Source organism: Notechis scutatus, chromosome 7, assembly GCF_049901735.1.
Source record: "Notechis scutatus isolate UNSWTSFEM ecotype Mainland chromosome 7, rNotScu1.2, whole genome shotgun sequence".
Taxonomy (NCBI): domain Eukaryota; kingdom Metazoa; phylum Chordata; class Lepidosauria; order Squamata; family Elapidae; genus Notechis; species Notechis scutatus.
Window position 1 is genome coordinate 27149265 of NC_142015.1, and position 25903 is coordinate 27175167.

General features: G+C 46.8%; 1 protein-coding gene across 7 annotated transcripts in view; it reads right to left on the bottom strand.

Annotated features, from left to right (window-relative positions):
- The window catches only part of CADM1 (cell adhesion molecule 1), a 197424-nt gene that overhangs the window by 49103 nt on the left and 122418 nt on the right, over positions 1-25903 (bottom strand). For all 7 annotated transcript variants that reach the window (XM_087969752.1, XM_087969753.1, XM_087969755.1 and 4 more), the window contains exons 2-4: positions 4435-4581; positions 3140-3292; positions 170-307 (exon numbers count right to left, since the gene is read on the bottom strand). In XM_087969752.1, coding sequence (XP_087825878.1) covers positions 170-307; positions 3140-3292; positions 4435-4581 — 438 coding nt within the window. The remainder of the gene's footprint in view (positions 1-169; positions 308-3139; positions 3293-4434; positions 4582-25903) is intronic.

The window sequence follows — 25903 nt, forward strand, 5'->3', positions numbered from 1 at the left end:
ATATGAGTCAATCCTGAATTCTCTGGAGAAGAGAACCAAGGTGACCAGCAGAAGCCCCACCAGGTCCGGTCTCCACATCTGAGATCAGATCACCTCTCATCCTCATCCTCCCACGGCACCTCTAAATCTACACTATTAAGCTGATGTGGGGAGGAGAGGGTGGATCTACCAAAGAGCTCCTTGCTGCCTTTGAACCATTTGATCATCGTGGCTGGCCGGCTGGCCATGGACGTGCAATTGAGCTCAATCTCCTCTCCTTCCACCGCAGTGTCCTTCTGGGATTCAATCCTCAGGTTACGTGGCGGGACTGGAACGAAAAAGGTCAAAAACACAAAAGGGGACAATCTCAGTGACTTGGAATCCAACAAGGCACCATCAAGAAACCTTACCAGGATTTTTAACACCAAAGCAGCTCTTACCTGCATCTTCAGAGCTCCTTCCTGTTCTCTGACAGCACCAATTCTCCATTCTTACTACCCCCAAGTAATGAATGACATTATATATTCTAGTGGGATGAAGAAGGCTGGCTAAGAAGAGAAATGTGGTCTTCCTCCTAAAAACCCCCAAACCAGAATGAACCCAGAAGTTAATTTTAATTTTGTGTCTGCCTCTATGGATGCAATTAAAAGGGGCAGACAAAAGATTGACCTGGATAACTTTCCTATATTGGATTCACAAAAACAACGTGTTAAAGCTTTGAAGAATTTTCTGAGAAGGGACAAAGAAGAAATGAAAAGAAATCAAATTCTAGGACGTTATTTGAAGAGGCTAAAGATCAAGATTGTTAAAAGTAAAACGAAGGACTTTAAAGTTGGACTTTTTGATCAAAGTTAAAATAGGTATGTTGTTATCTCTGGTAGCCTTAATGGACTTTGCTGATCAGGACTGCAGATGAGGCTTTAAGGACTTGTTTACAGATAAGAGGTGAGATCTGGGGAGCAAGATATCATTTGTTGTATTTTTTTAGAGAAGGTGGTAAATGTTTATACTTGTGATGAAGGGGAAAGTCATTTCTTTATATATTTCGTTTGTTTTTCTTTACTGTATTCTCATTTCTCTTCTGTTTCTTTTCTCCTTTTTGGCACTTCCTACTTTTTGTTCCTTTAATTTTTTTATACTAGTTTTATCTCTTTAATAATAAACCTTAATAGAATGGCTATTAAAAAAACACCAGAACTTCAGAAATGACCCCCCCACACACACACACCTTGCAAATCGCCAAGAGAGAGCATATATATGCCCAGAGGAGCCGTTATGGCATCGGAAAACAATTTTTTTTGAGGGAGGGTGTTTCTGCATTCTGTGCAGGTTTGTCATATTAGTGACACTCAAAGCTGAAGGGATGAAACAAATCCAGCCGCGTCTTGAACTGAGGATAATCTGAGCCATAACTAGAGAACCGTGAACCAACTAAAACATCTGCAAGAGGCCTCCCAATCCTTTAGAGAGAGAGAGAGAGAGAGAGAGAGAAAGGGGGGGAATGGGGGACGACAGAAGAGCTATGCGGTTTCTACTTTTTAATCAGTGATCCTGGCATTAGGAGATGATTGCTGGCATTTAACAAAGCTCTGAAACAAAGATTTAAATTCATGTTGTTGTTGCGAATAAGTGGCCTTTTTGGTTCTGATTTGTTCTGAGAATGTGTTGAGTAATTCAGCTAGGAAAAAACAGGGCGGGGTTGTGGTTTCTCAGCTGAGGAGCAAGGATATACTGAAAAATCATCTGGGGTTTCAAAAAAGCGAAAGAAGAAGAAAAAAAGTTGGTGCCCGACACCTTCCAGGCTGGGCAAGGATGCATCTCTCGTAGCAGCCGGAAGGAAATGGCCATTTCTCCCCAGCTCTCCCAAGAAATGCCAGTGTTATTCATGGGGTGTGTGTGTGTGTGTGTGCGTGTTCAGCATGGAGGTGGGTATCCCAGGAGATGCCTGCACCAAGGCAGGAGGCAATCTTGTTGGGCCCAGGAAGGGAAAGGAGCCCCGGAGGGAAAGTGCAGCCCTTCCCGGGTCTCCAGCCTGAGCAAGGCAGGAAAAGAAAGATGGCCATGAAGCCACACCAGGAAGCAAATCTCAAAGCCGAAGGCAGCCCAATTTGAAATTCACCCCGCAGGCTAATTTTAAACTCTGAACCTCGTGGAATGCAGAGGGAGAGGAGAACCCCGGGAACCAATCAAGGGGAGCAAAATCTCACTTGGAGATTTCTTGCTGCAATTCCAGCTCTCTCATATGACCAGGAGCCTCAGAGGCGGCCATAATCAGAAACTGGGGCTCTGGCGGAATCCGTGATCCAGGACTGACGGATCTTTTGGGAAGGATGCGTAACCAGAGGGCAGCCTGGGAGGAGCCCTTCCCCAACCGGCTTGGTGGCAAAAGTAGGGCTAGGCTGACTTCGCCCACCAGAAAAGAAGGGGGGGGAGGACGGCCTAGGATGGGCAAACGCCTGAAGGTCGACGGGCTCCTTCAGAGAAGACCCGGTGAAATGGCAAAATGGACTCCTCTGCTCAAAGGAAAGAACATCAATGCTTTTGTTTCCACGTGGAAAACACTTCTGAACTTCGTGCTTGATGTGGAAAAGAATGAAACTTTGATTTTGGGTTTCACAGACTGACTGACAGATTTTTGTAAGAAATGACTGATCCATACTATCGTGGTAAAACAGAAAGTTGTGCTCTGTTGTTAATGCCTTATTCTACCGCAGCAGATAAGAGTTGGGAGTCAATGTTTCTTTTTCTTCTCCTACCCTTCCTCGCTCTTCTTCCCCTTTCCGTTCCCCTATCCTCTTATTTGCTTTCGTATTTTATAATACCTTATAATCTAATAAAAATGGTAGAGGCAGGAGAAAGGTTGGCATGCGCCATTCAATGAAGCCAGCTTTCAGGGTGGAGGAGAAAGCATTTGGTCTTCCTTTTCTCTAGATCCTGGCCCTAAATGATACTTCAGTTGCTTCTCCCAGTTTCCACTTTCGTCACACCCATCCTAACCCACAGATAATGGGGACACGGATGCCAGAGTCCGGTGTAAACCGTGAAGATTTATTCCAAAGTTGTGGAATGGGTACAAAGGAAGCCCTGAGCCTGCCCAGCTTTCTCCAACCGGCCTCCGGATGCCTCCCAGAGGAGCTGGAGCTGGAGGTGGGATGCTTACCCAGCACCGTAATGGTCATGTAGTACTCTTGGGGAGGGTCCGTGTAGAGCTGGCAGAAGTATCTTCCCTCATCCGAAATGGAGACGTTGGTCAGGGACACTCTGAGCTCACTGCTAGAGAAATTCACTAACTGAAACCTGCTGTCCTTCAAGGCTGTGGAAGGAAGAGACAAGGGGAATCAGGCCGAGGGAGCACAGAAGAACCCCAGAGCTCAAAGGGTTCTGACTGGCAAAAGCTTCCCCACCTCCTCTCATTTCCTATTGTTCCGCTGCAATTTGGATTGAACCAGCAAGCTTTCCTGCCAATCAAGATAAATAAACAAATGCCCCTTAACAAGTACTTGTAATTACTTCCTCCAGCTTATCCCCCCCCAACCACCCACTCTGCTTGTTTAGCACACAAATGGGTTAGTAAATTGGCTGCCCATAATGGGGTGGGGGTCCTTTGCTGGCTGCCCACCCCCCAGAGACTGCAAGCAAGGGCACAATAGCACCTTCGACTTACATACTGTTCCATGGTGCTTTGTGGCGCCCTCTGAACAGTTTGCACCAGCGGTCCCCAACCTTGGCAACTTTGAGACTTGTGGATTTCAACTCCCAGAATTCTCAGAGTTGAAGTCCACAAGTCTCAAAGTTGCCAAGGTTGGAGACCCCTGGTTTACACAGTCAGCATATTGCCCCCAACAATCTGGGTCCTCATTTTACCAACTTCAAAGGGACAGGAGGCTGAGTCAACCTTCAGAATCAGAATAGAGCTGGAGGAACCTTGGAGGTCTTCTAGTCCATCCCCTTGCTCTAGGAAGAAACCCTCTACTATTTCAGACAGGGGGCTGTCCAGTCTCTTCTTAAAAACCTCCAGTGATTGGGAGCACCCATGATTTCTGGTGGACAGCTGTTCCACTGGTTAAATGTCCTCGCTGATAGGAAGTTTCTCCTTGGTTCTAGGTTGCCTCTCTCCTTGATTGGTTTCCATCCATTGTTTCTTGTCCTGCCTTCTGTTGCCCTTAGTCCTTCTTTTTTTTTTGTAGACGAGCCATAGACCTTACCTTGAGCCGGTTAGGATTGAACTCCAGGCTGTGGGCAGAGTTAGCCTGCCCTACGGCCTTCTAACCACTGTGCCACCCAGAACATGTGGCATCTAAGCAATCAACCGCAGCAAAAGAACAAGGGTGCCGATCGCCCCAGAAGGCTGATCCTGGCAGCCAAAGGGTGAGAGAAACATCCTGGGGCTCCCAAATCTCCCCCTCCCCCCCCAAATATTGAGATCAAAAGGCTGGCCGCTGGCCTCGAACTCACGTCTGAAGTCTCTGAAATAAATAGTTTGCCTGTTGGGATTCAAGAGCTGAATCACGGAGTCGTCACTGTTTTTGACTCTGCAGCTGATGGTGGCCACTTCTCCCTCGACGACTGTCACGTCCTCTGTCACCAAGTTCTGTCCGTCCCCTGAACAGGTGGAAGAGAAAGAAAAGCAGGTGTCAACCTTGGTAGGTTTGGCTTTCTTGCCCAGCCCCTCACAGAGAGCAGGGCTGGCTTAGGGTCTTGGTTGAGCGAGCCGTTCCAGCCGTGGGAGTCCCAAGACTGGGGCTCAGCGCAAGGGAGGGCACAGTCGGAAGATCGTCACCGAGATTCCGGGGAAAGCGGCACGTTAACTGTGAACTGAAGGTTGGCACACAAAGTCCCGTGGCTGACTAAGTTGACGTCCTTGCTCAGGATACTTCATCTTAAGGAAGATTTGTCCCTGATTTGCTGGTTCAGGTGGACAGCACCTGTCCTACCTCTGGGCCGCTAATCCCCCCCGCCCATCTACAATCTCCTCAAGCGAAATCCAGAGAATTAGTGCGGCAAATGAGGCTCTTTGGTTAAGATTTGTCCAAGCTCACGCTGAAGATGGCTGGCAGTACAGGCATAATTATGTAATTATATTCTTAAAAATTTATATTTCACATCACTCCCTGTGCAAAGCCATTTCAAACAAACACCAGCGTGCAATCAATAAAAAACACACCGATTAAGTCCATATTCATTAAAAAAGAGTGGAGGGGAAGGAGGGCAAGGGAGGAAACCAAGAAGAAAACTGTTTAATGTAGATTTTGTGGGGTGGAGGGCTGGGTTAAAAGAGAAATCGAAAACACATCACTGTAACACACACACACAGAGAGAGAGAGAGAGAGACAGAGAGACAGAGACATATTCCATGCAGCACTTACATTCCATGCTGCATGGACTCTCTCTCTCTCTCTCTCTCTCTCTCTCTCTCTCTCTCTCTCTCTCTCTGTGTGTGTGTGTGTGTGTATGTGTGTGTGTGTTGTTGGGTGCCAGAGCAGAGCATCTTACTGTTCTGGGTTTTCACAATTAAGCAGCGAGATGGGCTGTTGCTTAAAAACAACCGTTCCAGCTGCACAAATGGGACCCCTTTCACGCCCGATGCAGGGAGGCCCAGAGGGAGGCGAGAGAAGTGAAGCCCTTCTGCAGAAGCCTTCCACTCCCTTCCCGGTTTGGCCCTCAAGGGCCGTTGCAGGATGAGAAACAAGCCAGGATTTGGGGTTGGCTTTCTTGTGAGCAAGGAATGCCTTTGTTTTCTGTGCCGCCTGATGGCCTCTTCTGCCCAGGGAACCCAGGGGCCCTCCTGGAAGTGCCTTCCCCCATGCCATCCCTTCCTTTTGGTGTCCCTCCAGCAGGGCCAGCTCTGACCATTCGCTCCCTCGCTGGCCCTTCCCTTCCTCCAGAAAAGCCCTCCCCACTCTGCCAAGAAGTGCGGCAAGTCCACGCTTGCCTCCCCCACCGGTGGAAGGGCCTGGTGAAAATCCAGCATCACTGCCCCCCCCCCCCACTGGCAGGAGTGGGTGGCAAGGGGGCTGCAGGTGGGCAAGTCAACCCCTGCCCAACTCTAGCCACTTTCTCAAGCCCCAAAGCTGGCAAGTGGTTGCCCCCAGGATCTGTGTCCAAGCCCCTCCTCCCCACCTCCCCCCCCCAAATCAAGCCACCATCAAACCAAGTTCCATTCCTGGCTGCTTACCCATCTATGTCGTTTCCTTGGCATCCTATGGGTGTCACTTATGGCCTTTTTCCGAGACAATGATTGAGGGATGGGAGACCCTCCCCCCAGTCCACCTGCAGCTCAGAAGCACTCAGGTGGTCTCTCCCTCCAGCTTAGCTGATCTCAGATCAGAAATGGTCCAGGGACTCCCTCCCCCTCCCACCGCCGAGTCTGTGCCAAACCCACCCAATGCACAAATCCGAATTAATGTTGTCCTTTGATAGCGGCAGGCAGCTGCAGAGCAGCCGAGGGAAAAATTTGCACAAGAGATTTGCCTAAAAAGCCACGGAGAGGGGCTTCTTTGGGCGGCATTTGTTTCCAGGCCTGGCTTTCCCTTATTACATCGAAAAGAGGAGGGGATGCTGCTGGAACCCAGAACAAAGGAAACCAGCATTCATGGCCTCTCCATGCACCGGCTGGCTGGGCAGCCTTTCGCTTTTTCTTTTCCTTGTTAGAAATAAAACACCCGTAGAATTTGAGGCAGGTTTTACTGAGTCAGTCAAGGGGACCAGGAACATCTGCAGGCTTGTTCTTGACCCCAGGGATTCAAAGTTCACCTTGCCACAACAAACACAGGAGCGAGTTAAAACAGCGAGCTCCAAAATGATTGTCAGGTTCACTCCAGAATTATTGATTTAGACCCAATTCCTTGTTTTAACTGCTAGGGATCCTTCTGCAGCCCTTTGTTTGCAAAGTCTGTGGTGATTTAGTGGGTATATAAATAGAACTAACCACAACAATATCCATTTAATCCCCAGGTTTATGTCTAATTTGATGGGGATTTCTGGACTCTAAACCATCCTGGTTAATAAGCATCCAAAGTCTTACTCCTTACACCTTTGTAATAATTGGGGAAATGTTTGTTTTAACTTTTGTGTTATTGTGTTGTGTTATTATTGTTAACTGTGGACAGATTCGGGGTGCAGTGCAGCTTAAAGGCTGAGAATGGGCAACTGCTTGTCTAGAGGAGAATTCCAGGGGAGGATTGGTAAATGAAGAAAGAGATGCCCCTCCGTTCCTTCTCATAGGACTTTGGCATTGCTCAGTAACAATAATAACACAACACAATAACACAAAAGTTAAAACAAACATTCCCCCAACTATTGCAAAGGTGCAAGGAGCAAGACTTTGGGTGCCTATTAACCAGGATGGTTTAGAATCCAGAAATCCCCATCAAATTAGACGCTTGCAAAAACCCCACCTCTCCAAAAACAGTATGCCCAAAATATCTGGACCTCAAGAACCTGTTATACACAGGCATCAACTTAATGACGGTAATTAAGCCTGGCCATTACGGTCGTAAGTTGTGATGGTCCTAAAACAAGTCATTATGCGACTGACCCAATTTTATGACCTCTGTTCAGAGCTGTTGATAAGCAAAGCCATTGTAGCAAATACTGGTTTGCATCAGTCACATGATTGTGGGACGCGGCAAAGGATTTTAAATGTGGGCTGGTTGCCAAGTGCCCAAAATCTGGGTAGGTGACCTTCGGGGGTGGAGGGTTGGCGGTCAGAACTTCGGAACTGGGTCTTTAGTACCTTTGGAGGACCCTGTCCTAACTTTCACTGGTCAGGAAGTGAACAGCCATAAGTCAAGGACTACCTGTAGGGAAATGAGGAGATACCTGGTGAACCTCTGGGCAGAACTCGCTGGCCCATGTTAGCCTGCTGGTCTGCAGTTTTGATCCCAATCTATTGCAAGTTGTTGTGTTGCTAATTTGTGTTGCTAACTGCTCACAAACAAAGAGAAAATAATTTCTCCAGCGCAAGCCTGCAGAGCCAATAGTCGAATCTTTCATAATGCTATCAAACCAAAACTAATGAGTACTGCAGGGAGGGGGGGAAATCTGCAGGAAACTTCCTATTTTTTTCATAAACCCAGAGCTCACAGCAAATTAAAGTCATTAAGATCTGATTTCCATTATCAGCATATTCTTTTAAACATTTACTTGAAGACAATCTTATCTTTCAATTAATTAATCTCATCCCCCCCCATTTACCCAGTCTTATATCAAATCAAAATCCTATACGAATTAATAAGAATTTATGGGGAAAACTAATTTGGGAATAGATAATCTGAGGTCCAGGGCAGCGAAGCTGTTGATTTAAGAAATACCATTCTCTGTGCTGGAAATGGCCAAAGGATTTCCAGCAGAAGAAGAGGCAAAGTGCTTTCAGGAGGCCATGCTCAAACGTTCTTCTCAGAGAGATATCCAACCACCAAATACTCCCCGAGGGTTAGATTTTGGACTGTTCCCGTGATATCTGTTGCCCTCAACTTCACAGGAAGCATCCTTTTGGGAACTTGGGAGCCTGTTTCCTGCTAGGACCCCATGAGATGGAAATGCCCTCCTTTAGGCTATTGGGAAAGGCATCCATATAGAATAACAGAATTGGAAGGGACCTTGGAGGTCGTCTAGTCCAACCCCCTGCTCAAACAGGAGACCCTGGACTAGACCATTCCAGACTAGTGGCTGTCCAGTCTCTTCTTAAAAGCCTCCAGTGATGGAGCACCCGTAACTATTGTTCTCACTGTTAGCAAATTCCTCCTTTGTTCTAGGTTGCTTCTCTCCTTGATCAGTTTCCATCCGTTGCTCCTGATGTCCTGCCTTCTGATGCTTTAGAGAATAGGTTGACCCCCTTTTCCCTGTGGCAGCCCCTCAGCTATTGGAAGACTGCTATCATGTTGCTCCTAGTCCTGCTTTTCACTAGACATCCCCATTTCCTGCAACCGTTCTTCATATGTTTAGCCTCCAGCCCCCTAATCATCTTTGTTGGTCTTCTCTGCACTCAACATCTTTTTTTATATTATGGTGACCAAAACATCTGCAGGGGGGCCTTCTAGTTCAAAAGGGGTGGTTGAACTAAGATATGGGCTGGAGGCCCTGATGGTTTAAAGTCCCCCTACAGTCCCACCTGCCTCTTTCTCTCTTTGAATTTTTTTTTAAAATGAAATCAGCAATGCAAAAGAAAATTCTTTGGTAAATCATATCCGAGAAAAAACCTTGCATGAGCAGTACATTTTGGACTAAGGATGCGGGTAGAGAAATGGAATCTTTCTGGCAGATATTCACAAGGCACATTTTCCCCCCAATTAAAATTAATTATGCCCAAATGGAACACATGGTAATCTGTATGCTTTCTTTTTCACTCTTTCTTTCATTTAATTAATCTGCTATTGTAATTTTTAATGTTAAGTTAGAATCCTATCTTCCCAGCTTGGATATTCACCATAGAAGCTTCCTGATGAGTTTTAAATTCCAAAAGGTTTTTAACTACGCTGTTTAAAGATGTAAGCCACATAACAGTTCATAATAGCTCCTTTGGAATCATTAGAACTCAGGGTAAGTACAAGACACCCTGGCAGTAGTGGAAAATGCGCGCAGGAGGATGGTTCTGTCACACAAGTGGGGCACCCTTCTGCCTTCCATCAGCTCCATGGGCCTCCCCTATACTTCCTCATAGTATCTTCCTGACCACGATTAAAGGCTATTGTCTCAACTGAGATGCTCCTGGCTTGATTTGGTGCCGCAACAAAGTAAACCCATTAAGGCGAAAGCAAAGAGGTTCAAACAAATCCAGGAAAACAGCTAATTTTGGGAAAAGTCACTTGTCAAGCGTGGGAAAATCAGGAAATCCAGGCCGTTGAAGTGAATAAAGAGGTTTACTACAAGTTTATGCTCCCTACAAGGATCTAAACAACGAATGGTGAAAACAAATAGGCAGCAAATAAGAGTCAATGGGATTCAGGGTGGGCTGGACTTAGATCTCTTCTGTGCATGAAATGATTCAAGACAGATGACATACTTGACCCCTCCCTCACGCTCAGCCCTGATGTGTGGAAGGCTCTTTCTACCCTGCTTCCACACTTACAATTTTTGGTTGGGCTTAAAAAGCAAATGTTTGCATAAAGAAATTCATCTCTTTATAAGAAGAGACATGATTACTCAATCAGTCACTGAGGGACTGAATATGTGGTCCGATTGACCAGCTTTGAAAATGGCTTCCCACCATCTGGTGGTGGCATCTAGTCTATCCTCGCTGGTGTTTATGTTCCGGTGTGGAGGAAGAGAATAACCTGAAGGCCGTTTTTTCTCCTCCATGATCCTACCCAAATATCAGGGGGGTTCCAGAAGAGCCTCTTGGGTGATACAGACCCACTCTGGGGTGGTCCTCTTTCTCTCCCTGCTCCAAAGAACAGCAGCGAGGCACCTCTGAATCCGAGATGAAAAACATCCCCCGCTTATTGGCTTCCTTGCTCTGGTCTTTAAGGTCTTCTGCTTCTTAATGTGTGTGCTTCCATTCTGATACGATGCTCATTAGCTTTTAATGTCATTTTATGCTGTTTTGATGCTTTGGAGGGGGGGGGTTTACTCATTTATTGCTGTTCAATGAAAGTTAGCTGATGGGATTGCACTTTGGCCGAAAGAAAAAGCAATGCAGATCAGCCAGCATTCTCCTCAAAAGCAGAACGTCTCAGGCAGATGGCTCATGTATGATTTTTTTTTAAATGATTTAGATCAGGGGTGTCCAACCGTGGCAACTTTAAGACTTGTGGACTTCAACTCCCAGAATTCCTCAGCCAGCAAAGCTGGAGTTGAAGTCCACAAGTCTTAAAGTTGCCAAGGTTGGACACCCCTGATTTAGATTTTGGCATAAATAAAATACTGCAAGCCTTTTAGAACTCACCCGCTCCCTGAAAGGGATATATTTGGGGGTCTTAATTGTTCTACCAAAGGCTGAATTGGGTGCAACTGTAACCGCCTTTCCTTCAGCCACAAGGATGGCCTTTTAATCTCATCTCACGGCTTTCAAAGGAAGCAGTCCCTTTCCAGAGTGTCCGCTCTCTTTGGCCTACGTTCCAGAAAGCTCTAATCACTAAATGAAACCCACGAATGTAAATGGCTGTCAAACATAATATAGTTGCTATGCTTTAAAAGAGCCCACACTTATCATGCCTGAAATATTATGACTGAGATGCGCTGGGGAGTTTAACAAATTGGAGAAATGCAAGGCTTGGTTGATGTAGCAACAGGGGGGAGAGAGAGGGAGACCAATTCCGTTTCACCTTCTCTTCATTGGCTCTGCGAGAGAAAGAAAACGGGAGGAGGCTTCTCAGCTGTGATGGAGATTTAAAAAAAAAAAAACCCATCTAAGGCTGGACGGACATCTCACAATGGCTGGTTGCAGGGAGTGGAATGCGGACATCCCCGTTTCCTAACGTTGGTCTCTTTCCTAATTGTATTTCTTCCGGGATAATGACCAAGCCATGCTTCTCCTCTGAGGCTGCTTGACTGATGCTCCAGCAAAATACAGATAGGCTACGCAGGGGGAGCAAAGGTGAATCAACAAAGAGGAAATTACTTCTGGAATTTCTTGAAACCCAGCTCATAAATGAGGATGGGTCTTTTTCTTCCAAAATGAGATCAATGGAGGCTTTGCGACAGGCAGACCTGCAAAATAACACAATTTGTTTGGGTCTATCTATGGAAGTAGATTGTGCAGCAATTCAGCTGGCAGTGAGGCAATACTTCTAAGCGTGTTCATAAAACGACCCCCTCCCTTTGTCTCAAAGGGCTGAATCTGCCTGAGGGAAGGGGGCTGGGTATTTGCTGTGGTTGTTCAGCTCCCCACAACTCTTCGTGATTTGACAGATGTCACTCGACTGGGATCGGCTGTCAGCAGCTGCTCCCAGGAGCTCTTGAAAGCTCCTGCTTGTGTCCTTGTTGATGGTATCTTCTCTTCTGGTGGCCTCTGTTTGATTGCCTTCATTTTCTCCTAGTATTAGAATCTGCTCTTATGACTCTCATCTTCATGCTATCGATCCAAACTATTTAACCTCAACTTCATTATTAGTACTTCAGTGAGCACGCTGGTTTTACTTCTGGTAGCACTGAACAATCTGTTCTTTTTGCAATCCAAGGGGGCCTCAATAAATTTCTCGCACACCAAAATCCAAAGTCATTTGTTTTTCTTCATTCGCCCTTTCTGATCACTTGGATTTCACAACCCTACAACTGTGACCCCAGCAACGTGCAGAAGGTTTCAGAAAAGCTAAGTGGGACCACATCCCTTCAGAACTAAGAAATCTTAGGGATCTCCATCCCAGTTAGGACTGGGAAGGCTTAAGAAATACTTCTATGGTGCTATCTAAAAAGTTACATGAGGTCTTCGGGCATGGAGACTCAAGTGAGATTTCATGGACTGATAGGTGGCAACAAAACGTAAGCAAAGTGTTGCATTCCTTTCTCAAGGCCCAATAAGGAAGCCCCTCGACCTTTCACATAACGGACGATGACCGTGGCCTCCTCTCTGCCTTAGATCACACTCAGCTTTATCTTGGGCCGTATTCAGGTTCTCTGCAAAGCCTGGTGTTACTCCTACCCTGTCCCACCTCTGTCCCACAGGGACAGACCTTCCCTTCCAGAGGAAGCCATGAGGAGCTTTGCCAAGAAGTGAAGCACTCCAGCTGCCCTCCAGTTTGACATCTGGTCCAAAGAGCATCCAGGGAAATGAAGATGGCAACTGACGGAGCATTCTCACTCGTGAACACCCTCAGAAAGGATTGAGTGGGACAATAAAGTGAAATTAAAAAGTACATCCAGGTTACTGGTAAGAAAACAAGTCTCAATCTTGAACAGGTCCCACCTGAGTTTGTGCCTGAGGCACACATTGCAACATCTGTGTCTCCATCTCTTACTGGCTTCTTTGGTGAGAAACATATTCAGGAACCAAGCTTCTCCAACCTCGTCTGGTCTACAGTGGGACCATCAACTCTGAGATGCAGAGGGCTGAAATAGGCTGTGAAAAGTTGAGGAAGGAAACGCTGCCTCTGAGCCACCCCTTGTGGGCTTTGTTAGACAATCACCACAAGTTGCTACATCTGGGTGGGAAATCATCAGACTATTTTAAAAAATGATGCTCGATTACAAAAACTGAGAATGTTTGAGAAGAATGGACAATGTATGTTAATTATGCTGACAATATAAAACATTCTCTTTCAATGGAGTTAATTTAGTGACATCTGTTCAAGTCCAAGAAAATACAAGGGGCGATTTAAGACGAAGCTGTCGGGAAGAAAACATCAACATTATGTGCCTTCCTTTCGCTTTTTCCGGCCAGAATTATTGCAAGAAAATAAGGAATGACAAACCCGCCTGATGCATTTTAGCCTTTTCAAATATGCAGCAGCAGCAGGACTAACGGGCCACGTGGGTTTCGTGGAAGAAAAATGCAGCCACTGTTCCCTAGCTATGGCGCACGTCATCTATATGGATCATTGTCTTCATGCAAGACAGGGCTTTTGGGCAGGATCCACAATGAGGGCAGAGAAGGAAGAAGGGGGCTTTGGGGGTTTGGGGAGGAAGAGGATGGTGACTGAAACCAAGACGAGACTGACTGACTTGTGCCAGAGCTCCTCCCCCCTGGCCATTCATTAGTCGGCTTTTCCAAAGCTTCTGGTTGGCTTCCCAAGAACAGAACCCTGAACAAGTAGTAGAGAGTTGGTACCTTCTTGAGAACTTCCCTCAACGTGATGTATTCCGGATCTGCTGGGACTGTCCTCCCAGACTTTCTAATCATGGTCCTTGGACTTAAGTCATTTTGGAATTTCGTTAATTGTGATTCCAAAACATTTGGAAAGCATCATGTTAGGAAAATCGTTTTTGACTATAACTTCTCATACCCCTAATGATTGTTCAGCCCAGGATGAATTCCACAGCAGGTACCAGAAATGAGTCCTTCACAAAATGTCTGCTTCGTGATGTCCAATTGTTCTCCATAAAGAAGCACTCATTTCCTTCACAAAACACGTTTTGCTTCTTAAACACCCTGATGAGGACACTTAAAGCAGAAGGTGCTTTTGAGGGCCCAGCGCGTTTTATGAAATCTCTTCTACCTTCATTATCTAAACAAGGTCTTCTCTTTCCTGAACTCTAAGCTTCAAGTTCAAAACACTTAAGAGGGTAACAAAAGACAAGCTACTATTCCCTTCTCGAGTGGAAGTGTAATGTTTATTTTGTTTACAGAACGCATGGAAATTGAGAGCTCCTTTTTGTGCCACCATAAAACTGGTGCATCTTTCAATTAAAATGCTCGTCTACAATGCTTCTTAAGCAATATTATGTGAAATGTCATTTAGCTGAACTACCTGAAGATCTGAGATAACATTTTCTGTTGATTTGACATCTACTCAATTTCATTCACTGAAGAACTACCTTATTGACAAATAAAGAGGAGACCGTACTCGGTCTCCTCAAATGTCACACTGAAACTGGGGGAAATCACTTCTGGTGAAAGGTTACAAAGAATACAAGCATTTAAGTGAAAAGGCACTGGAGATTTTATTGGCTTTTCCATATCTATATCTATATTTATTTGTAAAGGTGGATTTTTAACATTCACAACTACCTCGGCCAAACACCAAATTAGGCAAACTATCAGACAAATTCTATAATGTTAGTACATCCCATTGATGAAATATGCTGTTATAGACATGTTCACATAACCTATTGACCATCATTTATATGTTAAAGATAAAAAAAATTGTTAAAGCATACTGTATTGTTCTCCTTATTCCTTTTTAAGAAAAAAATTGGCATTGCCTAGTCTGAAAAGGCTATCAATCCCAATGATTCCTCACCCCAAAATTACCTCTTCCAGCCATTTCATGCAGAAGTTGAGCGAATTGGGAAGAGACAGAAGCCATGCAATATCCCAGATGGGAGCAACTATGGGCTGGGCATTCTTCCTCACAAATAACTAGCTAGAGTTAGAGAAAACTGGAACATAAAAATCAAGGAACTCTAAGCAAGGAATCATATCTATCAACCACTATATTAGGGCCATCTAGTCTTTTTTGAGATGACATGGGGGCCAGTGCCCAGCTGAAAAAACCCTTAGGTCAAAAACTCATTGGAGACTGCAGTTGCTTCACCCAGATGCCCCTTTGAGCTACCAGTGAAGACAGAACTAAGAAGCCCCTCATGGAAATAACCGCTGGGGGCCCCAGACTTCCTCGAAACTTGTGAAGTTTTCACATGGCACAGAGACCTAGGCTGAGCAGAGACCTCGCAATGGCCCCACTGAACAGTCTCTGGAGAAGTTTGGAAGACGACAGATGGAACGATGGTATCCAATGTTACCCTAAGCAGGCATCAACCGATGGAGACAGGGACATTTATGGAAGACACGACCGCTATTTTTGACTCCAAACTCTACAGTACTGAAATCTAAGAAGACGACGCTCCTCAGATCCCCAACAATGTACTCTAGGAACTCCAATGGAAGGGGCCAATGGTTTTTGCAGACAGAACTTAGGGCAGCTGCAGTCACCCGGGTAGTTTTGCTCCTCTTAAAAAGCGGTAAAGCTCTGGACTCAGCTGTTTACCATACCTGCTTCAAGGGCATTTTTAAGCAGGTCCGAAATCTGACTGAGAGAGAAACCTATCTGCGTCTCCCAAGCCACTTCTCCTGCCAACCAGAGGCCCTGAAGGAAGCCCAAACCCAAGATGGACACGCAGAAGAGCAGGAAGGATTCGTGTGGAACACTACTGGAGTAGGGGGTCACCTCCCACCGACATCACCCCAAAACTGAATGAAATGTGGGCAGGGTGGGGAGCAAAGGGGAGGGGAGAGAGAAAGTGGGGCTGCCGTGAGCAGAGGGAAAACAGGACATTTTGTTCATGAGACAGTTGTAAACAGATGATAATGATCAGGCTGAACAATACCGCAAGGTGAAAATTGCCTTTGTCACAAAAGGAGCCAAATGGGCCTGGATTATTACGTGAAAGGGGCAATTTCTTAGTAGAAAATTAGGTTTCGGTGACTCATGCCTGCAAGCCTATTGTGATGGGTTCTCATCCGTATTGGGGGCCGTTCAGAAATGGAGAAGCTGCCAGAGTAAAGATTCTGTTCCCACAAACTTCTTCTTTTCAGCTCTGACCTGAAACCAGAGGCAATTAAACTAGTAACTGTGAGGTTCAAAGAAACACTCGGATCTCCGAGTCAGAGAACATGACGGCTCACCTGTGTCCACAACTTGCACACAACGTGCTTTGGCAACAGCGCTGATGAGTGGGGAGAGTTTAACCAAGTTCACCGGCGGCGTTTGGCCCACCGGTTCAAGGGACACCCAGCACAGCACAGACGTACAACTCTGACTTCTGTAAAAACGCCTATAATCACCGCACTCACAACCACCCCAGGAAATGTTTTCCAAATGCTGAATGGCCACTCAGGACAGTCAATAAGAAAAAGTCCCCTTGATCGTTTCTGAAAGTCTCGAACCAAAATCCGGTTTATAAGCAAGCGCTTGGTTGAAGAGCGAGGCAGTGGCTGACAGTGGTGACGATTCACACATTATCCTGGCAGTGAGTCATGGATAGGCCAGGACCTGTCACACACACACACGGCCATCTCCCACACTTGACACAAAATGTATTAGGTTAGAATGAAAAGAATTAATTAAAGGGGTAGACCTTTCACTTCCTAAAGCAGAGTTTTCCTTTAAGACCCATGGACTTCAATTCCCTACCTGGCTGGGAATTCTGGGAAATAAAGTCCACGGGTCTTCAAGAGGCCAAGGGTGGGAAACCCTGTCCTTAAGGCATAAAAATACATCCAAGCTTTGAAAAAATCCACCTACATGTTTCAAGACTTTCTTCCAGCGGATCCACTTCCCAGCAGATGATTCTCCAGGTTAACTGCTGGAAGGAACAAACATGGTTCTCTGGTTTCGGGGCCACCCCTCCGTTCCCCTCCGATTCATGTGACTGCAGCATTTCCCACCTTCCTGACCACAGCTCTCCATTACCTGAATCCAGCCACATCAAGTTTAGATTTATGATTTGCCAACTGTGTTGTGATTAGGTGTCATCCCTGTCTCCATGCTCCCCCTGATATTGATAGATAATATTCTATGGCAGTGCATTGTCTGACCTTTCAAAGGTTACTGCCAGTAGATACTCCAAAATCAATATGGATCTTATCTGTCACAACCGGCAAGAAAAACATTACCAATGAGATGGGCCACTATGGATTCAGGCAGAATGAAGAAAACACTTGGTGTGGAACCGTTTCACCCTCCCCCATCCTCAGCCTAATTCTGCTCTGAAGACCCAGTTTTTCATTGTTATTCCTTGCTGGAAGAAGAGAAATACATTTTATAGTGAAGAGAAAATTTGTCTTTTATACTAGCTGACAAGCTCATATTCTTGGATAACATTAAAAAATATGAACTGTGGGCTTCAACCGAGTATACATAATGTCAGGAAGGTTAAGAAAGGAAGAAGTGGATAGGTACGTAAAGTACATATATTCCTACTGGGTCACGGGGGGAAGGAACTGCTGACCCACAGACTTTTCCAAAATAAATATTTCAGTTTTTCCAGGTGACTAAAGAGGAAGGAAGGAGACCAAAAGAGAAAACGGTCCCTTCTTCAGCTGAAGGACCACCAGGAAGTTGTCCCCTCTCTCCTGCAAGGGCCTTGCTTACACATTTGCACACCCGTGCTTGTGCCTTCGGGGCGGGGAACAAATACTTGGCCAAGGCAGGAACCATCTACCATTAGCCAGGAACAGAAAGAGACGTGCCGTAGCTTCCCTGAAATAGGCCGTAGTTCTGCCAAGATAACAGATGAACCAGAAACCAAACCACCTTTAAGCCACGAGAGACCAAGTGGAGAAAAGGAATAGTAGCCATTGGGGATGGTTTGCTTCTATGCATCAGGAAGAGCAACTGATGAAAAATCATGCTGCTCCTAAGCTCAGGGGAAACAGAATTTGCTCCAATGCTTTTCTGTTTCTGGGAGGGGGCAGGGAAGGAGCCGGTGGCAGAAAAGACCAGATTAAATATCCACTTATATTTTCACAGAGGCAACTATGCTTGCCTGCAAGACTTCCCACCGGCAGACATAATTGCAAGTCACAGGAGGACTCCTGTGTCTTATGCCTGCAAGCAAGTTCTTGAGAATTCAGTTGAGGAACAGGTCGCCCGCCAGACCTGACGAGCGCAGAGGAACATCTGAGTACCCAACGTGCCCCTGAAATTTTCCAGTGAGACAGTCAACCATGCACACACGGAGGTCATCAGCTAGGATCCAAAGTCAGGTGCAGTCAGAAAAGACTAACAGTCATTTTCATGTAAGGTTCTCATTTTGCTCTTTTCTCACCCAAAAAAGCACCCCGATGAAGAGGTGAGGTGGAGATTACAGGTCCTGGTCCCAAGGAACAAAACATTGTAGTCAAGGACTCCATCCCTGGAAGATTACTGCTACCTCACATTTTTCCGTCTCATCTATGACTTTACAGTATTGGTACATGAGGACATTGCATTCTCCTGAAATATAGAATTGGGTTGGAAATACCAACTGGATTATATTTAAAATTCAACTGAGAAACCTGAACAAAGAATCCGTCACTACCAATTCTGGCCAGAAACAGTTCTTGGTTGCCTAAAGAAAATCACAAGCCCCAAGCAACCCCAAAGGGCTGGTCTTCAGTGGACCCAGCTGGTGGTAGGACTGTTCAGCAGAGGGGAAATGGGTGAGAAGACAGTATCCTAAGCTCGGCTGGTTGGCATCCTGAACACACCCCAGCATTTTACCATAGACCTTCATTGGCACACATCTGTACAGGAAAGGAGGAGGACTGTGCGGGCAGCTCCAGAACAACGACCAAGTGGCTCTTTCCATGGTTCATGCGATGGGTGTTATCTGAGGTGACCTGGGGCGTGTTGTCTTTAAAGCACCACCAGAAATAGGCAACTCAAAACAGAGGATCTACCAAAAGGGAGAGAGAGGAAGGGAGGTCGCCCCAAAAAAGCAGCAAAGAACAGCTGCTCTCTCCTTAGCCTATCACCACCAAGACCAGTGGTGGAATTAAAAAAAAATTACTACCGGTTCTGTGGCTTGATGGGCGTGGCAGGGGAAGGATACTGCAAAAACCCCATTCCCTCCCGACCCCACTGACCTGCTTTCCAGCTCCCTTCTCCTGTGCAGGGCAACCAAAGGAGACCCAGCTGATCAACTGGGATTCAATGGGGGGCAGAGAAGGGATGGGGTGGGGCCAGTCAGAGGTGGTCATTGCCGGTTCTCCAAACTATTCAAAATTTCCACTACTGCTTCTCCAGAACTGGTCCGAACCTGCTGAAGACCACCTCTGACCAAGACATGTTTTTAACCTTCAGTAGACTCCGTCTTTCACCCATCTGAGCTAATCCAGACTTTGTGCATTTCACCTTCGAGTAGAAGGTAAAATACGGAGACGACCACGGAGCCCATCTGCCTTGCCCCACCCTGTCTCTTCCTTGGGTTTTGAAGCAGCCCTCAGAGAATCCCTTGTTAGGGGTTACAGCACAGGACTGGTGACCCAACACCCCGGAGGGCAAATAAAGGAGAAAAAGAATTCAACACAAACACCCACAGCCTGGATGCCCAGCCCCCACCCTGTGGCCCCTGCAGATAAGGAAAAGCCGCACTTTTCGGACAAATACCCAGAGGGTTGACATCGGTAGCACAAAGCAGTTTGACTCCACATCTCAAGGACTCTGCGCCATCCCTTATCTATCCCAGCACGTAGGTTTTTGTGCTTTCTTCCAATGCTTGGTTAACATAGGACAGTAAGCATTTTGTGTGTGTGTGTGTGTGTGTGTGAGGGGGGGACAGAGAGTGGGGGAGGCAGGGGCAGGAGGCTGGCATCTCTGCAATGTCCGATTCGGTTTTTTCTTCCCTGGAATTTAAAGGCTCTGTCAGCCTCCCCCTGGCAGGGATACAACTTAATGAGAGATCCTGTCAGGCCGGCTCCTTTGTCAGCCAGGATGAATCCCTAAGTTGGCTTTGTCAAGGAAGTCGCCAGAACTACAGAACCCTGTCGAATTGCTGGATGTCTCTTCCAAAGGTCAGAATGAATATTGATGCTGCACAGCCAGAAGAAAGAAAGAGGACGCTATTTGACTGTTCTCCCTTTCCTTTTGGAGAAGGGGAGGGGGCAGGGGCCTTCAAAGGACCCCCTCCCCCTCCTCCTGGAAGCTCGATTGGGCTTTTAAGATAAAAGACCCTCTATCAGCCACAGGTACCAATCAATCAATCAACTTTATTACAGTCATTGATCAATTCTAAAAAGGAGACCAATTCCGAGACAGCAGATAAAAATTGAAATAAAACCAAATAATAGAAAATTGATGTGGTCAAAAGGGTTGCGTATTTTACAAAAAAAAAGAGAGCAAAATTTGGATGCCTTCTACGAAATGAAATCCCAGCTCAAGGCTACAATCAGGGAGGCCAGCCTTTTAACATGGTTACGACTGGAGGGGGCCAGCCTCAAACCTCCCGCCCTTTCCCCGTCTTCCAAAGCCAAAACATCTTTATTTCAGGCTGCAGCACAAGACGGGAACGTTGGCAAAAATGCAGTTTTTCTTTAGGAAACCTTCCATTCTGTCAATACTTTATTATATCTGCTTTAAAAATGATTAAACCGGGCCATCCAAAGCACGGGGGGAAAATACAATTAAGGTGCAATATGGTCTGTCAAAGTAATGCAGGAGCCTCATCATAGGAAATTAATGGGAGAAGATTCCCACATGAAGGGCTGCCTCATTATGTTTCTCGTGTGTTTTTAATTGATTTGCTTATTGTGATTTTTGTATCCTTTTCCACTGTTGCGTTAGCAACCCCGGGCATATCCCTGAAGTGGAATGGCAGAATGTAAATTCTATCAAGCCAACATAGCATTAAGCCTGTTTCACCACCAAGCAGGGTGCACTCAACCAATTTGGGTGCCTCTTTTCCGTTGACCCTTTTCTCCTCTATTCAAAATTGTTCAGCTTCAGGAAACGATCAGCTCTTCAAACTAAGAACGATTCAGAAAGCTGAATACAGTCACCCAGCCCTGCCTGCAGGATTAAAACCAAACAGTTGCCAGGATTGATGGGGAAGAGACGGGTGATTATTTGGGGAGGTGGTTCAAATCCCCGGCTGGGTGGGCCAACTGAGTTAAATGTAATATCGGCGGTTGAACGGCTGTGGCTTCCCTAGCGGATGGGAGAGGTGACGAGAAAGCCACCTCTTCGCCCGGAGGACAAAGCAGCTTCTTGGTAGCCCTCGGCCACCAGAAGGGGGGCAAGCCGCATGTACGTTCTCCTGGGGGGCTCCTCACCCTCCAAGTAAGACCCCCATATATTTGGTGGCTGCTCCTCTCCCGAAACCACGTGAGCAAATGAACTTGTTAAGATTCTGCAGTTCTGGAGCTCTGCTGAATAGCAAGAGGGGGAGCAGACACCGTGCCAATCAAACAGCCATGATTAAAACCTACTAATTTAAATTTTTAATGAACCAAACACCAAAAGCGCAAGAGAACATCTTATACTAGATTAACTGAAATCCATTGGCATTCCACTGGCCTGTGAGGCCCGTGGAGCTTGCTTAGAATACAGATGGGTACGACAACTTCCAAGGCGAGGCTCCAGGTATTGGCTGGTTTCCCCACCACATTTCATTCTGCAAGTAAATACCGTGTGGGACACACCCACATGCACACAAACGGGATCTGAGCCAGATACAACTGACAAAGGTGTCGCCTTTTCTGGTTTTCAAAGACCAACCGACCAATGGCCTCGGGATGGAAAGGGTTGGCAAGAAGAAGTGGGGACAGGGACCCTCCTGGTTCCTCACCAGTAGGACAAAGGAAGGTAACATTGGACATTTTTCACCACCAAGGAAAAGACCCAGAAAGGAAGAGAAGGGGCTTCCCTGCCTCTTCTAAAAGCAGCAACTGAGATGTCAAATGGGTTGAGAAGGCTGATCTGGAAGATTCACCTTGAAGACCTCCATGGTTCAGAGGAAGGCAAGCAGGAACCTAGCCAATACTGTAGATCAGGGGTCCCCAAACTTGGCAACTTTAAGACTTGTGGACGTCAACTCCGAGGCTTGGAGACCTCTGCTGTAGATCATGCCCTCTACTTCTCTATTACAGACCCCTGGATTTACCTCAATCGCTCTATTCTGAGGAACAGAATCAACCAAGCCAAGCTTTATTCGCTGCACCCTTAAGCTAAGAATAATTTGCAACCTGTGTACTCAATCGGCAATCAATATCTTCTAATGCCTGGTGTAGATGCCTCCCAATGGTCAAAACCAGATGCATGCCATGGGTTGCAATGCCCCACAAAAGGGGCCGCACAACTTGTGGGTGACTTGGCAGGCTCAGGGATGCTAAGTTCTCTTTGGCAGAGGCCAGGAAGAAGGCAAGTGCAAAGAAACAAGAGCACTTTAAATACCGAATCAGGCTCGGCGGTGGTGAACGGAAGCTCCAAAGTCCATCCATTCATAAGTTTTAAGCTCCTGTTGTGATTTGATTTATTCCTATGATAAAGGCTACATAAAGCTACTTTGCTGTATTTATTATTTGAGAGAGGATGGGGAAATGTTGATTTAGTCCTCCACCTGCCAGTGCTGAAGTTATAAATATGGGGGCGGGGGGTGGAATTGGTGCAGGGTCTTACATATTAATCTACTCACAATACAATTCGGTTTTTTCACTACACAGAGGACACAAAAAGAGCTGTTCTCTGCTGGGAGGGAGGGAGGGAGGGAGGAAGGAAGGAAGACAGGAAGGAAGGAAGACAGGAAGGAAGGAAGGAAGGAAGGAAGGAAGGAAGGAAGGAAGGAAGGAAGGAAGACAGGAAGGAAGGAAGGAAGGAAGGAAGGAAGGAAGGAAGGAAGGAAGGAAGGAAGGAAGGAAGACAGGAAGGAAGGAAGGAAGGAAGGAAGGAAGGAAGGAAGGAAGGAAGGAAGGAAGGAAGGAAGGAAGGAAGACAGGAAGACAGGAAGGAAGGAAGGAATTCCTTGGTCAGGAATGCAGAAAACCTTCTGGGAAGAAATACGCAGCTGCTCCTGTTAATACAGGGAGAGAGAACGTTCGGCTGAAGGAAGAGAGAAGACGGGGAACGCCAGAATGTGGAAAGTTCTGGAAGCAGCCCCCTCTCCACCTATGCAGGCGCTGGGGGAAGGAAATGGACCTTCTGCATTTCGAAGCATCTGGGGCTCTGGAGCCACCCATTAAGGAGAGAAACGACAGGCAGCCTTTGACTTACGACCACAATTGAGCTCAAACATTTGGTCGCTAAGGGAGTCAGTTGTTAAGTGAGATACGAGATGGTTCCCAAGCAGCCCCATTTTGATCGCCTGACCACAGGGATGGTGCAATGGCCCCGAGAATGAACAATGGTTGTAAGTCACTTTTTTCCGCGCCATTGTAAGTGCAAATGGAGTGGTGCAGCGCTGGCCGAGAGGTGGAGCTCTCCCCTCACAGTCAGGAGGCTGTGAGTTCGATCCTAGGCAGAGGCAGATATTTCCCTCTCTGGGCATAATGAGAATATTATCTGCTGAACAAAACTCTGCCCTGGTGACAGGAAGGGAATCCGGCCACGAAAACACTCCGCTAGCTCTGTTCAGTTGCTCAAACTCCACCCCGCAAGGGATTATGGGCTTGTTAAAAGAGGATGATGATGGTTGTAACTACCAATGGTCACTAAGCAGACTGTTGTAAATCAAGGACTATCTGCATTCCAAAGAAAAAGATCAAAGGGAAGGCCCAAATTATTTTGGAGCTAATCCTGTACAAAAATAAGAGTGCCCACTTCAAGCCGGAACTCCGGTGGTGCTGATGCATTTCTGGATTGAAGTAGACCCTGGCATTTGTAATTTTATTTTATTTTACTTTATTTTTTTTTTAGCCGCACTGCAAAACCAAGCAGCACTTCCCTTTGGTAAACCTGATACACTAAACTGTGTTTAGTTTTTAATTAAGGCCTTTTGCTCATATTCGAAGAAATGTGGAGGCCTTGGGGTTTAAATGGTGGTTTTAAGCCAAGTATATGGTAAATGCCTTTTTGCATGCACCACCATTAAATATAATTATGCAGTGGGTAAAACTCGTGCCACTCCAGAAATGTCATTTGGTTTTACAGTTATAAACTCATCAACATTTATCAAAACAGCGCCCGGAGACAAGAAGAAGAAGAGAGAGGGAAAAAAAAAGAACTGACGACAGCAAGAGACTTACATTCTCGGCCGTCTTTGAAAAAGCAGAGGCTTTAAGGCAAAACAAGGCAGCAAAGGTGGGTGGGGGTAGATAGGCTTCCCGTTTCATATTCTCATCTCCTTGACTGAAATGTTAATTTCCTGCTACAGGTCTGAATGCAGCAAAGGAAAGGAATATTAAACGGACGACACCTGGGGAAGAGAGCGGCACCCTCGTTCGGAGAAGGGAGAGGCCTGCAGAAGAGCCCAGCCCAGGGAAAGGAAGGTTGAGACCCGGTTCTGAAAGGAAGCTGGGCACGGCTGCTTCCCATGAGTGGACCTCCGACCCCTGGACCTGGGTGCGGAATCCCTTTGGGCCTGAAAGGGGAGCTCCACAGAGGAGCCAGGCTGGCTGTTAGTCCGAGGCACCTGGCATGGACCGGCCACAGCACACACGCCCTCCTCGTCCATTCAGGACTACGGACTTCAGAGAGGGGGGAAGGGACCTTGGAGGTCTTCTAGTCCAACCCCCTCTGCTCAATCAGAAACCCTATCTCCATTCTAGACAGGGAGTAGTCCAACCTCTCTTCAGAAACCTCCAGCGATGGAGCACTTCTGGGGCTTTGCAGAAGAGGTTGACACACACACACCCTTCCTCTCTGTGGCAGCCCCTCAAACATCGGAAGACTTCCGTCATGTCATCCCTAATCCTTCTTTTCATTAAACGAGACGTATCCAACTCCTACAACTGTATGGCTTAGCCTCCAGTGATTCAAAACTTTTTACGACTGGTTCTGTGGGCGTGGCTTGGTGGGCGTGGCAGGAGGAGAAGGATATACTGCAAAATCCCCCTCCCCTCCCCCACCCCACTAACCTGCTTTCCAGCTCCGTTCTCCTGGGCAGGGCAACCAAAGGAGACCCAGCCGATCAGCTGGGACTCAATGGGAGGCAGAGAAGGGGTGGGATTGGCCGGTTCTCCGAACTACTCAAAGTTTCCACTACCGGTTCTCCAGAACCGGTCAGAACCGGCTGAATACTACATCTGCTCCAGTCCATATTCTAACAGCAAAGTCAGGAGCCAAGGACATGTCAGTTTGGAACTTGGGGGTCATCCCTGTGCCCCAAACACAACCAGGATTGGCAACTCAGTCATTAAGCGAAATGGTCGCCAAGTGAACCCACACCCGTGCTTACAATCTTCAGCTTTCCTTGGATTTACAGACTTACAAAAAGCTGTCACTGACAGGAAGTTGCTTCTTCATCAGTGGCGTAACTGTGAATGGTCGCTAAATGAGGCAGTTGCTAAAAGAGGACCACCTGTAAAATTAGGGCCTTGTGAGCTGCTAGAAGTCATGGGATAGGTTTATAGGTCCTTCTAGAGGAGGGGTCTGCAACCTGCGGCTCTTTCGGCCCCCTCTGCTGTGGCTCCCCGTCGGCTGATCCCACCCCTGGCTGGCCTCTCCCCTCCCCGTCACTCTTCGCCTGGCCTGAGAAGATCAGAGGGATGGCGGGGGGGGGGGTGGAGACTCACTCCGTCTTTCTTCCAGAGCAGGAGGTGGCTGAGTGGGCGTGAGGAATGTCGAGTTGGCCAGGCCCACCCAGTCACACTGGTGGTTCAATTCTTGGCTCCTGCTGTTTTCTTTTCTGTGGGAAACGGGTCCAAGTGGCTCTTTGGGCGTTTAAGGTTGCAGACCCCTGTTCTAGAGGAATG